This window comes from Nicrophorus vespilloides, unplaced genomic scaffold, assembly GCF_001412225.1.
Source record: "Nicrophorus vespilloides isolate i.1.1-1 unplaced genomic scaffold, Nicve_v1.0, whole genome shotgun sequence".
Taxonomy (NCBI): Eukaryota; Metazoa; Arthropoda; class Insecta; order Coleoptera; family Silphidae; genus Nicrophorus; species Nicrophorus vespilloides.
The window spans coordinates 83,771-96,993 of NW_017097677.1; the positions used below are offsets into that span (position 1 = coordinate 83,771).

A 13,223-nucleotide genomic window follows, 5' to 3' on the forward strand; every position below is an offset into this window, starting at 1 on the left:
TGATTACTATATATTTTTTTATTGTTTATCTGTAATTTTTCTCGTAGTCGAAAATGTACGGTGGGTTTTGTTTGAAAAACGATTTTGATACTATTTTAGAAGATTTTTCAAAAAAATAAAAAAAATCTTAACATGTAAAATTTGTCTACCTTATGGTTCATGACTATTAATTTTTATACTTGGATTTTGGATATTGCTTTAAATATTTTTTTGAAATCTATATTTAAATGTAAATTTATATTTATATGTAAATTCTAACTATTAATTAATTTTGTTATTTAAAGGTTGAGGAGCCCCGAAAATTATGTGCAGGTTTTTACAAGTTCAAAATGTATTGCGACCACAAAGCGAATGACTACATCCTACCACTTACACAATTTTATAAACATATATAATTAATTGGTACTTTTATAAATAATGTATATGTCTTTATATTATAAGATATAATGCAGCGTTTTCCAAACTGTGAGGCGCGCCTCCCTGGTGAGGCGTGGTTTAGTCTAAGGGGAGGCGCGAATATTAGTCGCAGTGAGCAATTTCCCAAATATCTGCTAAAGTTTTATGTCTTTTATGAAATGGAGGGGGGCGGGGAGGCGCCAAATGATTACATACTTTTGAGAGAGGCGTAGTAACATCAAGTTTGGAAACCACTGGTATAATGTAAGTAAATAGGTACTATGAGTGTATGTTGACATCCACAATTGTGGACCCCCATTTTCATTTCATGGACCCCCATTTTTTTTTTCGCTGACGTAGGTTGTCATAGACCTCTGGGGGTCGATATAGACCACTTTGGGAATCACTGCTTTAAACAAAGAGTTGTAGCCCACAATTCATTATCATAGATTAATTTTTTTAATTAAATAATTAATTTAATTTTTAATTGTTATGTATACTAATTATATATATTATTATTAATTGTTGCTTTAGTTTTCCATACCAAGTAAAGGGACATTTGTTTATAAGTATGTTATTACCATCATAAGCATATTTACAATATTATATAAATACCGTTAGAGTTTAAAATTGTAGGCAAATATCAATACCACACGTTCATTGTATACATTATGAACGATTCCAAGACAATTAAGTCCCTGAATACTCTTATACTACTTGTCAGCAAGTGGATGATATCTAGATGTATAGTAGATGTGACATAATGTCTAGTAGCAAGGTTGTTGTAGAAGGTAGTCAACTCCTTGACAGGACAGGAAGGACGAAGTCGGCACATATGAATTTTCTCATTAAAAGAAAAAATGGGTTATTGTGTTATCACTTCCCCTCTAGCCAGGATACCTTTTGTCACCGGATGTACTTCTAGATGGAAAATTACATCAAATATTGTCCATAAATCGAAGCACTTCATATATTTTACATTGATTTATTTAATGCACATAAATACAAAATACAGGTTCACGTACCAATTAAATTACACTAATATATTATTACAAGAGTTTAAAATTTATTATTTAGTTACTAGAAAGATTCATTTTAAATTATCATTAAATTGCAACTTAGGCAAAACTGTTACTATGATAGATTAAAATGTATTTAACAGTAATTCTTATATCATACATATTGGAAATGTGATCATTTTGAGTATCTGTATATTTGGAAGTCATCCATCGTTAATGTAATCAGTAAATTTAATTATTAACATACTGTAAAATTTTGACATGTTTTAAACAATTATAATAAAATAGAATGAATACATTATTTAATCCTTAATTATCTTTGATTTTCTTGTGTTATAATTCTGAAACAAGAAATATATTTACATTAATGAATGAAATGGGCTATAAGCAATGACTTTACACTTACTTCTTTCGCTATACTCGCTATAGTTGCAGCCATAGGTCCTGTCTGCTCTACTAATGAATAGAAATAGCCTACAGGATTCTGCAGCAAAATATGTGGTTCATCGAATTCTTTCGCTTCTCCATTATCCAACACCAATATCTTATCCGAGTCTACTATAGTATTCAACCTGTGAGCAATGGTGAGGACAGTGCAATCTTGGAATTTCTCTCTGATCGTTTTCTGTATAAGGGAATCGGTTTTTGGGTCCACGTTCGCTGTGGCCTCATCCATTACTAAAATGTTATTGTCTCGGATAATCGCTCGAGCCAAACAAATCAATTGCCTTTGACCCACACTGAAATTCGAGCCTCCTTCATTAATTTTCATGCCTAAACCTAAAGGAATATCAACGACCGTGGGTTTCATTTCGACTTGCTCCAAGGCTTCCCACAGAGTTTTATCTGTATATTCATCGAACGGATCAAGATTTCTTCTAAGAGTTCCACCAAACAAAACTGGTTCTTGTGGAATTATCGATATTTTTGAACGAAGTTTCTTGAGGTGTACCATTTGCGTGTTAATTCCATCTATTTCAATAATACCCTCAGTATGGGCCAATTGGAACAGACATGTAATTAATGAGGACTTCCCTGCACCCGTTCTTCCAACAATGCCAATCTTTTCTTTTGACTTGATGTCAACGGAAATATGTTTAAGAACGTACTGGCCTTCGGCACTGTACTTCAAACTGACCTTGCGAAATTCTATCGCGCCATTCTTCGGCCAGTTCTTTGAAAGTGGTGCATTGCCCTCAAATTTGCTTTTCTCTTGCTCGACATTAGTATACTCGACGACTCTCTCCACCGAAGTCATATGGTTCTCCATTTCGCTCCACTGCCGCATGCCCCATTGAAACATACCAGTTAAAGACATTGCTTGAGTTAACGCCAATCCCACATTGGCACCGTATTTTTCTAATGAACAGAAAATAAAAAAACATATAGTTATATATTAGCAGAAATTAATATACAATTTACCGTTTGTTAGAAGGAAGCTGTATCCGACTAAAGCAACGTAGAAACTACAAAATAAATCTAACCAAAACCCAAATGCTCTCGAGCAAGACAAGAAAGAATGCCAAGCAGAACTATGCAAATCTTGATACAAATCAAACTTCTTTCTTAAAATATCCTGTGCTCTAAAAGCTCGTATTGTTGTTAACCCTTGTAGACTAGAGTTCAGGTGTGTAAAAACGGGACTTTTCGCTTAAAAATGAATATTCAATATATTAAGTAACTCAATAATAATTAATAATAATTTCTTACCTATTCCTTCTAATCGTTTTATATTACGACTAGTCTTCAAGTAAATCACCCTGAGAAAATAGAATATTATAGTTATCGTGATTATGGCTAACAGCAGCCAAGGGCTTACGATTGATGAGATTATTGTTATACCCAAGACTTGGGATCCCACCTAAAATTACAATAGCATAAAAAATAAGTGCTATATAATGCGAGTAATAAATTAATTGCACGTACTTGAATAGTATCTAATGATACGTAAGGAAACTGTTCATCAATCGAGCCCATGTCCTTCGAAAATCTATTAAGAATAATACCAGATGAGTTATTGTGGAAGAATGACATCGAAGCTCTGACTATTCTTCTGAACATATTGTTGTGCAGATTTGTCGAGGCTTTCATGGAGAATTTAAAATACATGACAGATCTTAATAACGTTATTATTATCATCCGAACAACTATTCCAGAATATATGTAGATACACTCGTAAGTTGTTAAAAGACTCTCTGGGTCCGATCCGGTTGATCTATTTTGTTCCACAATAACCCTGCAAGATAGCATTGTACCAATTTAAAATAGCAAAACTATCCAGTTGATTACATGTTATTATAAATAAAAAGTAATATATATCAGTTTTTCTCAATCGAAAAATTACTGCAGATCGAAAAAAAAATCAACTTAACACAATAATTTCTGATAAATTTCATTCAGCTCTACATTTTTAATTTTCTTGCGGACCGGTGCTTCAGAAACGCTGACATATATAAAATAATTTAAATGAAAAATACTTACCAATAAGTAATAAAATAATCACAGGCTGATACTCCAACTTGAGTAAGTATGAAAAGTATTATGATAAAAATTACCATACAAACATTTCCACCAGCTTTTAAATACGCCATATATATTGCAGATTTCACTTTACCAACGCTTCTATTTTCTACTTGTACCAATTGCGCAGGTCGAATCTCCGGCTCTTCATCCAACTTTTCTTCCTGCTTCTTAGCGTCTCCATTCTGTTCGTCGTCTGACTTTTCCAGGAGCGCGATAAAGTCGGAGGAGACTACATTCTGCAGTTCATCGTATCGTCCTTCGAAGGACACATGCCCGTTCTTCAAAATAACAATCTTAGGAACATTTTTCAAATATTGCACTTGATGGGTCACCAAAACCGTACACTTGTCACGCAGATAGTTGCTTATGCATTCCTCAAAAATGAGTCTTCCAACATGTGCATCAACGGCGGACAGTGGATCATCCAGCAAATAAATATCGGCTTCTTCGTATATAGCTCTGGCCAAGTTCACACGAGCCCTCTGACCGCCGCTCAAGATCACACCTTTCTCACCGATAATGGTACCATCTCCATGCGCAAATAAAGCTAAATCACGACGTAACGCGCACACATCAATTACTTTGTTGTATTTATCCTTATAATAACTATTTCCAAATAAAATATTCTGTCTGATGGTTCCGGTGAATAACCAAGGTTCCTGTGCCGCATACGAGATTTTACCACGCACTTCGATAATACCTTCAAGAGCAGGCAATTCGTGCAGGATCAACTGCAGTAAACTAGACTTGCCACTACCCACTTCCCCAATGACTGTTACTAATTGCCCTTTCTGGAAGTCAAGATTGATGTTATCCAGTGTCATGTCAGTGATATCCTCGTTCCACTTTGCTTTTACATCTTTAATATGTATTATAGGACTGTTCGCAGTAGTCTCTTGATGTGGCAGCATTTCAACTTCATGCATCAACATGAATTTCTTTAAGCGATTCATGGAAATTATAGCTTCCGCAATCTGCGAGATTCCATTTGGTAGTGTCAATGTTAGCGATTGCCTAATGATGTTGAAGAAGGAGATGATCATGAACACGTTTTCTGCTGTCGGAATGGTGTCAATCAGTACATATAGCAACATAGAAAAGAAAACGGCAAATCTCGCGGTGAATATCGACAACGATAAAACTATAGATTTGATGTTGCAAGTTGCCAGAATCTGCTTTATTTCCGATCTGCAAAAAAAGTTCCAATCATATATAATATCATAGTATAACTGATGATAAAAATTACTTTCTAGCAGCTGCGATCAGTTTCGCAAAAGAATCCTCCCACGTATACATTTTGATCACTTGAATGCCTGAGATGATTTCGCTCATAAGCCTCACACGTTCATCCGTCTTTAGTGCTGTGCGTAGTCGCACATTGGAAAACTTTTTACCTAGGTACACTGAAACGAATCAAATTGATGATTATTATTTTCAGACATAATCAGGCATAAAAGAATATTCACCTTGCAATGGTATAAACATGGTGATCATACCAACGCCACAGAATATTAGAGGACCAACGTAGAAATACAATATAACTAATATTATAATCAACTCTAGTGGACACAAAAGCATGTACGGCAAATTTACACACACAGTGTCAAATCTACTGACATCGTTCGAAAGTAAATTTATCATTTGTCCTGCAGTCGTATCACCTAAAGCTTTATTGCTTAATCTCAGGCATTTCCTATATACCAAAGAGCAACAGGACACACGCACCATCATGCCCATATGTTGCAGAGCCGTCACATATGAATGGACAGTCGTCACAAAAATAATTGATGATATTACTATTATACTAGTGTATATGTATGCATCATTTATGCTGTATTCCGTTTGTTCAGGAACGTAGTATTTCATCAAGTAATATAATGCTATTGGCTGGCATATTCTGCAAATTGAAAGAAAGGATAAAATAGATAACAATGAATCTAGATTTAAATTTAAATAACAATTTAAAACAGTTTCCTTGTTTACACTGATTAAATAAAATTGGAGAGAACATCAAGGGTATTCTTTATCAAAACTAAATAAATACAAATTTAACTAATTCGCTATACTGTGAAATGAAATATTCCAGATATTAAAAGATTAATGAATTTCGCAATAATATGTAATTGATGGCGCTATGTGATTTAAATGAATAATCTAAAAATTCAACATTTTGAACATTCTAATTTATACTAAGCTTACAAAAATATTTGAGTGATTGTTTGTTTTCTTACCTCAGACTTTGGAAAAATATTAATATGAAACAAAACTTGTAGTACAATCTACCGAACGTTCTATATAATGCTTTGAACAATGAAGGATCATCTTTTTTAATCTCCTTCTCCCATTCTCTTTGCAGATTATCACCTAATAATTCGGAACTGTGCTGCGGCAGTGTCTTGTAGAGGTCATTCTCAGTCAAATCCTTCTTCCATCCTTTCCTAAACAGAGGAATTGTGTAGCTGCAAATTGCCAAACGTTAAGTACATTTTCTTTTCTTTGGAAGCTGTTTTTTTGCAAATACCAGAAAAATATTGTGGAAATAATGTTCGCTTTTTCCTTGGGATTACTATTTAATTTCTTGCTTTCGGAATTCTCGAACATCTCCCTATAGAACAAACGGTTATTGCTTAATTAAAAAATTGAAAACTAAAATGACGTCTCGTCAGTCAATAGATTTCATTGACTTACGTATTTTCGTGACAATGGGATGAATGTTAAATGACGAATGGTGAAAATTATTAAGTGCGAAATATACCTGTGGTAAGAAGTTTGTTTTGCCGACGTTACTAAATACACAGAAAAAAATCGTGATAGCGGTGTAATCAAATACACACTAATACCTTTTGCTTAAAAAGTATGCATCAAAAAAAAACTTGAATGCTACTTTGCACATTAAATTTTAGGATCCGATGAACAAACAATCAATCCATTCTTAATAGAAAATTCAAATTAGCAAAGAAATATTGAAAAGAGAATATGCAAATTGAACTGATTGCTGTTATTTGATTTGCATATATTGCAATTGCGTAGCGATAAATGGTACATACATTTTGTAACACAAACTTACCTCTCTTCACTTGACTTAGGCTTATCCATTTCAACAAAATAGAATCATGTAATCGGCTTTGTTCAAGGAGCAGCAACATTCACATTGCTATATATATATATTTAACGTTAAATTTACTTTTATACTAATCTTATCGAATTACACGTCCTTAAGCAATATTATTCAATATACTATGTTAATAATAAAATTATTTGCAATAAAGATAGAATAGCCTCTAATGCACAAAATTAATCAAATAAATTACCAGAAAAACGTCTTTACATTTCTTGTATATATGTTTGCAATGTGTGTATTCTACGTCAATGCTCAGCTGCAACTAAAGCATCAATTAATAGAAAAATAATAATAAAATAATACAATACTCTACGTAATTACACGAGTACGTTTTTATCCTTTCAATCAATTTAGGCAATTTAGTTCGACAACTTTCGGCGTATGGCCAAGTCAAGTCACACTAATTGCTTGCTGTATAAAATAATCATTGACGTAATAATCGAATATTGTGCTTTAAAAGGGAATAAATAATTAAAACTTAAAACATTTTAGAGAGCTTTTCACGCGCCGGGACCTGGCGACTCTTACCACAGTTTTAGATAGGCCTCAATGGATATTCTATATTTCTCACGAAGTGTCAGCAGCAATGGATAAATTAGGTACAGGATACCTACGCCGCATGAATTTCATAGATTCACCAAAGTGAAAGATGTGGATATGGATATGGAAGATAATCTGGACCATTTTTTTTTCAATACTTCTATTTAAATTCTTGAAATATATTAATATTAGTGTTCACTGACTTTTATCTAGCCTTTTACCATAGCACATAGACAAGATAAGCCACAATTTTTAGAGATATTCCATCCCTGGACACGACACTACAAAGCCAATAAATTTAAGGAATTAATATTTCATGTGACTGCATTTTATATAAGCTTGAATATAAAACAAATATATATTTTTATTTTATTTTAAACTAAAACAAATAATAACAAATAGAAAACGTTTGGGCAGAAAGACCTTCTCCTTTACAACAATTCAATTTAGTTTCATATTTCTTATATTATTTTGTTAAGTTTGTATTACGGTTGTTGCAATAAATATTATTATTATTAGAAAACGTTCCATAAATTAATAGAAAATGTTACATTATAATTAACTATAGCCAAATATAATTGTACACAGCACTGTTTATATTTAACAATGTAGCTACATAATAAATGCCGATACAATACAATATACATACATTCTTAGAAAATGGTCGTGAACACACTGTACTTTGCTTTACTTGATACAAGATGATCTCACTAATTTATAACATTGGGGGAATCCCCTCTATAGGAGTGGACCAACCAACCTCTACTATATATTTTTTTTTTAAACCTAATAATGCTTTGATGCTTTATTTGAAAAGGCAGGCATTGGACATGTGCGCAGAGATAACTTTAATAAATTATTATTGTATTTAGTGTGAGATATTAAATGTAAATACATTAAATAAATAATGAGATATAATTCGTAGTGTTAAATATACTTAATCTGAATCTAACCAACTAAAATTAAGTAAGCCTGTCTAGTCAAACTGGCTGCTTTTACAAAAAAAACGAGGTTGAAACCTTTATCTAGAAAGTAACCAACCAGAGTTAACCATTTCAGGGAAAGGAAAGTAGTTTTGATAATGCAAGCGTGGGGACATCCTGTGAAGGGCTGCCCTCACTGTTTCCTACCTGAAACTAAATAATACAATTTTATTTTCCCATAGATGTAACATCTGCTATATTGATTTTATTTGTAAATAGAGATCACACTGGATCACACTATTTTTTTTTGTAAAATCACATTATATAAATAAGTTATTAATTACTTTTCAAATAACTACAGACGTCTGTGTTAGATTTATTAAAATAGTAATAATTTAGATGCTATTGTACAATAAAGAATTTATCAATTGAAATAGCAAAGTGCACAGATTTAAGACAAAAACAAAATAATTGTAAATAAAAATATACCCATAAAGAGTAAATATTGACTGAATATAACATAGTTCATATACATTATAGTATCAATTTTAGTGCCATAAGTTCATAAAATGTAAATATGAATTAAATTAAGAAAGTTAACTATATTTAGATACAAAAAATTACTCGCTTAACGAGTGTCGAGAAAGCCCGCTACATCATTTTCAAAACTCTATAAGAGAAATTTCCCTGCAATACTAAAATTATCTAATAAAAACTATTTTCGTATACAGGGAATGGATCAAGCAAGTTTCACAATTGAATGGTAAAATACATAATTTTATGTAGATCCAACCATCACTATCGGCTGCAGTCTCTTAAACAAATACGATTAACATACATCATACATTTATATCTTGATATGTTTAAAAAATGTAAATAATTTAGATATTGACATAAGTACGTATAACTATAAAATATATACAAAACAATAAATAAAGCATAAATAATAACAAGAAGTTGCGCGCTTCGGTGAACGCTTCCATTGTCGCATGTAAATATCTGGCAGTAGATGAATTTTATTTGTAATTGAAAGATACTTGAAACACGCGAACAAATCATTACGTTAATTCTGCAAAGTTTTATGTTTTGTATTATTTTTGCTCATTAAAAATAATAATAATTTTAGGTGACGCTGCAATTTCTATACCAGGAATTATTATAATGATTCTGAATAAGTAAAAGCCGGTTATTTATAATAAAAAATATCTATGTAAATATCAAATTATGAGATAATTTAGTTCATACATAGATCATGAAGATAAAATTATCTCAGAGACGTAGCTAGAAATATCGGGTAACCTGACAAATTAGAAAATTACAGTGTAGAACATGATACAACAGGACAGGACAACATAGATAGTACTAAAACAGAACAGCATAAAAACATAACCTTGGACTAACACTGTTTGGAGGCCATTTAACCTAAGTTTAGGTTACTTATTTTAGACCGCGAAGAGGTCTTTCATTGAACTTCATGAAAAGACTGAGAATATTGAAAGTAGATCATTTACAATATAACTATTATGTTATTTCATTCGGGGTGGAAACACTTATAGCATTATAAATTATGATTATTATCAATTCATTCATATTTCACTTTCTTATCTTATGCGTTTGAATTTACACTTATTTTGTTGGACTAATTTACCATTCAGCTAATTAATTGTGTATCATGATGAAAGCGTATTTTCATCTCTCTTTATGATGTAATTTAGTTTAAAATAATAACATGAATTTAGAAAATACAATGCATTTTTAGGTGATGTAACATGCCGTTACATTTCCATGAGTTATTGTTTTCTATAACATTTTTTACTTCTCTTTGTTATTTTTCACAATATTGACAATATTTGTATGCTTAATATTTATGTTCAAAATATTGAACATTCCTAATTCGATTAGCAATTTATTGGGTTGACATAAATATAAATAGTACAATCTGCATTGATATCCTTCGACCTTGGTATTTTTCTAAAAATACGGTAGTATATTTTATCAGGAAAGATGTTGCATCAATGTTTAACAATAAACACATAAATAAATAAAAATATAAATTCATTCTTGGGATGCATCATAAAAATTGAGGATTTTAGGATCGTCATCGTCTACTAAAGATTTATGACCGCAACCAGAGAAATATTCATTCAGTTTTTTGGTAGCAGCACTAAATCTGGTTTCGAACGAATTCTTGGAAACTTTTTCCCTCGAACAAATAAAGATTTCATTCAAGTCCGTCTCCAATTTATAAAAGGCGATCGTTTCAAACTTCGAACTCAATCCTTCCAGCAGATTGGGTCTAAGACTGGTGTTTCTCAAAACCACGTTTAGAATAAACAAACCTAAAAAATATATTTACTAAATGTGTCATTTTCAATGTAATGAAATCGTACCTTTCGGTTTTAAATTATTTACTACATTCGCCAATGTTTGTTCAGATAAAAAGTCTTTTGGTGGACAACTCATTCCCATTCCAGTGTCCTTGTTGTCAACGTCGAAGAGAACAGCGTCGTATTTGATTCCTGAAATGAACGAGTTGCAGCTTTCATTATGATAATAGTAAATATCTAATTATTCACACCTTTAGTTGCGTTAGTTGATAAAAACTGTAATCCATCCGTTATATCTATTTTCATTTGATCGTCCACGTTTAGACCAAAATACTTCGTTGCAACTTCGAGCATTTCCGGGTCTATATCTACTGCCGTAATGTTAATTCGCGGCAAGAATTTACGCAAGAATCCGCATAAACCACCCCCACCCAGTCCAATGATCGCAACATCCGCCGGTTTATCTTTCTTCGTGATCATATGCACAGCTCTACTCATGTAAATATGATGTTCACAAGTCAAATAGTTCACATCGATTACATCCTTCACAGTGCCTTTCCTAGATTTTACTGTAAATAAAATATATAAACACTATCTTCTGAAGTTTCAAATAGAATTATTAGTTTAAATAACTTTACTTTGCTTAATATTCGCTTCCGATTGAATGACATTCTGGGAATTCAAGTAGTAAAGTCGACGTGCTCTTTTATTGTCGGCTTCAACATCTTCTATGACGTACTTTCCTGAAAACTCCGATTCTCCTTCGTAAACAACAGTTCTTTCGCCGACGGTTGGACCTAAGGACAAAAACATAATCTACAGGAGAAATTATTTTGTTGTGTAAATACGAAATGTTTTCATACTGTTTTGCTTCCGAAAGTGGAAGGAGCCATACTCCTCACGCAGTCTCCTAATTCTGATTTAACTACATCAAGGTTTTCGTAGGTCTGTCCTCTGTGCATAGTTATTATAGCCAACCTATTGCAATTGGACTGATCAACTAAATATTTTCTTCCTTCCGTCGATGAAAACATCCATTCGCTCTCTCTTCCTTGCGGTACTATGAAACCAGCGTATTGTGTTTTCTTCTTATCACTTGGACCATCGACTACGTACACTGTATATCTAGGACTGTTTTCGCCGGACTTGTACAAGTCAAAATGGACATCATCATCAATAGTTGTCCGTTTTAATCCAGTGCATATGTAAGCCGCCTGCTGGACACTTTGCACGTTCTTCATTAACTCATCTTCAGTTGGAATGCGTACCATCTTCTCAGATCCAGCTAAATTAAGTTCTAAGATTTTCATTGGTAGCACCTTAAACTTAGTACAAACTATGAGGAAGACGGGCATAGGATTTTCGCCGGCTTCGGCTGCACTTTTTTCTGCCTCGAAGCATCTAATAATTCTCAACATACAGTTTTTAGCAGGAAAATAGTCCACGATCATCTTTAGAATGTGCTCTTGCAATAATGATACGCAAACATATCTCCCGCTCACTTTTAAAACTCGCATAATTTCGTCGAAATATTTCTGAATTCTCTCTACGGTTTCCTTCTCACCGTCAGGCATCAGCGCATCCAATGTGCCCTTATCTATTATTGCGGAAAACTGTTCATTTTCAAATTTCATATCTAGTGCGTCCATGTGAATAAATTGCATATCGGGTCGTTTTTTGGAATTCAGGTTGATCATTTGTCGTATTGCTACTTGAGATATATCAATATTGATTATTTTACTAAAATAACGATATAATTACTAAATATGAATTGTGATTATTTTACACATTTATTTACTTATATCCAATATCATAAAGATCATTTCCTAGTGTGGAATTACCACAACCTACTATGAGTACATCATCTTTCACTTTGATATATTTATGAAGATGCTCACACAGCTCAGGATACTCTCCATACCTAAATATTAATAGTTTATTAAATTTTAGTAATTTAAAAATCTAATTTTATATTTAGAATACATATTTATTTAATATAGTAAATAAATATATAGTTAAAATCAAATTACCATTCAAATGCTTGGTTTCCTCTTTTCTTGAAGAAACTGTCCCAATATTCCTTTTGGCTAAACTCTTCGCGACTTTTTGGAAGTAAATTCATTTTGATATTGTAGAATATTGAATGATTTTAACCTGAAAATCTAAATCAACCTAAATGTACACATGCACTACAAGAATAAAAACAACATACGTGAAGTAAATGCCGAATGATAAGTAAACTCTTATTGTCTCAATTAAAAATTGATCGAATAAGAAATTGATTTAATTTATTAAAACAATATAATGTATTTTCTATAATATATGAGAGAAAAATATAAAAAATAATATAGCAAATTATATAAAATGTGTACGA

General features: G+C 32.2%; 2 protein-coding genes across 6 annotated transcripts; both read right to left on the reverse strand.

Moving 5' to 3' along the window:
• Nucleotides 1–1,440: 1,440 nt before the first annotated feature.
• On the reverse strand, nucleotides 1,441–7,327 carry LOC108560682 (multidrug resistance-associated protein 4). 4 transcript variants are annotated; one of them, XM_017918334.1, is made up of 12 exons: nucleotides 7,250–7,321; nucleotides 7,006–7,092; nucleotides 6,460–6,543; nucleotides 6,170–6,397; nucleotides 5,405–5,835; nucleotides 5,185–5,341; nucleotides 3,897–5,126; nucleotides 3,342–3,651; nucleotides 3,126–3,276; nucleotides 2,838–3,065; nucleotides 1,822–2,774; nucleotides 1,441–1,756 (listed from the first exon to the last, which is right to left on the reverse strand). In XM_017918334.1, exons 2-12 carry the CDS (start codon nucleotides 7,032–7,034, stop codon nucleotides 1,718–1,720), a joined length of 3,840 nt encoding a protein of 1,279 aa, XP_017773823.1. In that variant the 5' UTR covers nucleotides 7,035–7,092; nucleotides 7,250–7,321; the 3' UTR covers nucleotides 1,441–1,717. The 4 variants fall into 4 exon arrangements, with proteins under 4 accessions (XP_017773823.1, XP_017773825.1, XP_017773824.1 ...); XM_017918336.1 differs by lacking the exon at nucleotides 7,006–7,092 and having other exon boundaries at nucleotides 7,250–7,327; XM_017918335.1 differs by lacking the exon at nucleotides 7,006–7,092 and having other exon boundaries at nucleotides 7,267–7,300.
• A 1,645-nt stretch (nucleotides 7,328–8,972) lies between these two features.
• On the reverse strand, nucleotides 8,973–13,109 carry LOC108560687 (methyltransferase-like protein 13). 2 transcript variants are annotated; one of them, XM_017918343.1, is made up of 8 exons: nucleotides 13,062–13,109; nucleotides 12,880–13,011; nucleotides 12,648–12,770; nucleotides 11,713–12,589; nucleotides 11,488–11,665; nucleotides 11,101–11,418; nucleotides 10,913–11,041; nucleotides 8,973–10,861 (listed from the first exon to the last, which is right to left on the reverse strand). In XM_017918343.1, exons 2-8 carry the CDS (start codon nucleotides 12,969–12,971, stop codon nucleotides 10,578–10,580), a joined length of 2,001 nt encoding a protein of 666 aa, XP_017773832.1. In that variant the 5' UTR covers nucleotides 12,972–13,011; nucleotides 13,062–13,109; the 3' UTR covers nucleotides 8,973–10,577. The 2 variants fall into 2 exon arrangements, with proteins under 2 accessions (XP_017773832.1, XP_017773833.1); XM_017918344.1 differs by having other exon boundaries at nucleotides 12,880–13,003; nucleotides 13,062–13,077.
• Between the last annotated feature and the right edge of the window lie 114 nt (nucleotides 13,110–13,223).

Bases quoted from the DNA above. Each gene is read 5' to 3' on its own strand.
- LOC108560682 (XM_017918334.1), bottom strand. From the start codon at position 7,034: ATGGATAAGCCTAAGTCAAGTGAAGAGAG. The intron at 5,127-5,184 runs GTAATTTTTATC...CTTTTTTTGCAG, and splicing joins CTGATCGCAGCTGCTAGAAA to ATCGGAAATAAAGCAGATTC. The intron at 2,775-2,837 runs GTAAATTGTATA...TCTGTTCATTAG, and splicing joins CAGCTTCCTTCTAACAAACG to AAAAATACGGTGCCAATGTG.
- LOC108560687 (XM_017918343.1), bottom strand. From the start codon at position 12,971: ATGAATTTACTTCCAAAAAGTCGCGAAGAGTTTAGCCAAAAGGAATAT. The intron at 12,590-12,647 runs GTAAATAAATGT...TCGTTATTTTAG, and splicing joins CTTTATGATATTGGATATAA to TAAAATAATCAATATTGATA. The intron at 11,042-11,100 runs GTGTGAATAATT...CGTTCATTTCAG, and splicing joins ATCAACTAACGCAACTAAAG to GAATCAAATACGACGCTGTT.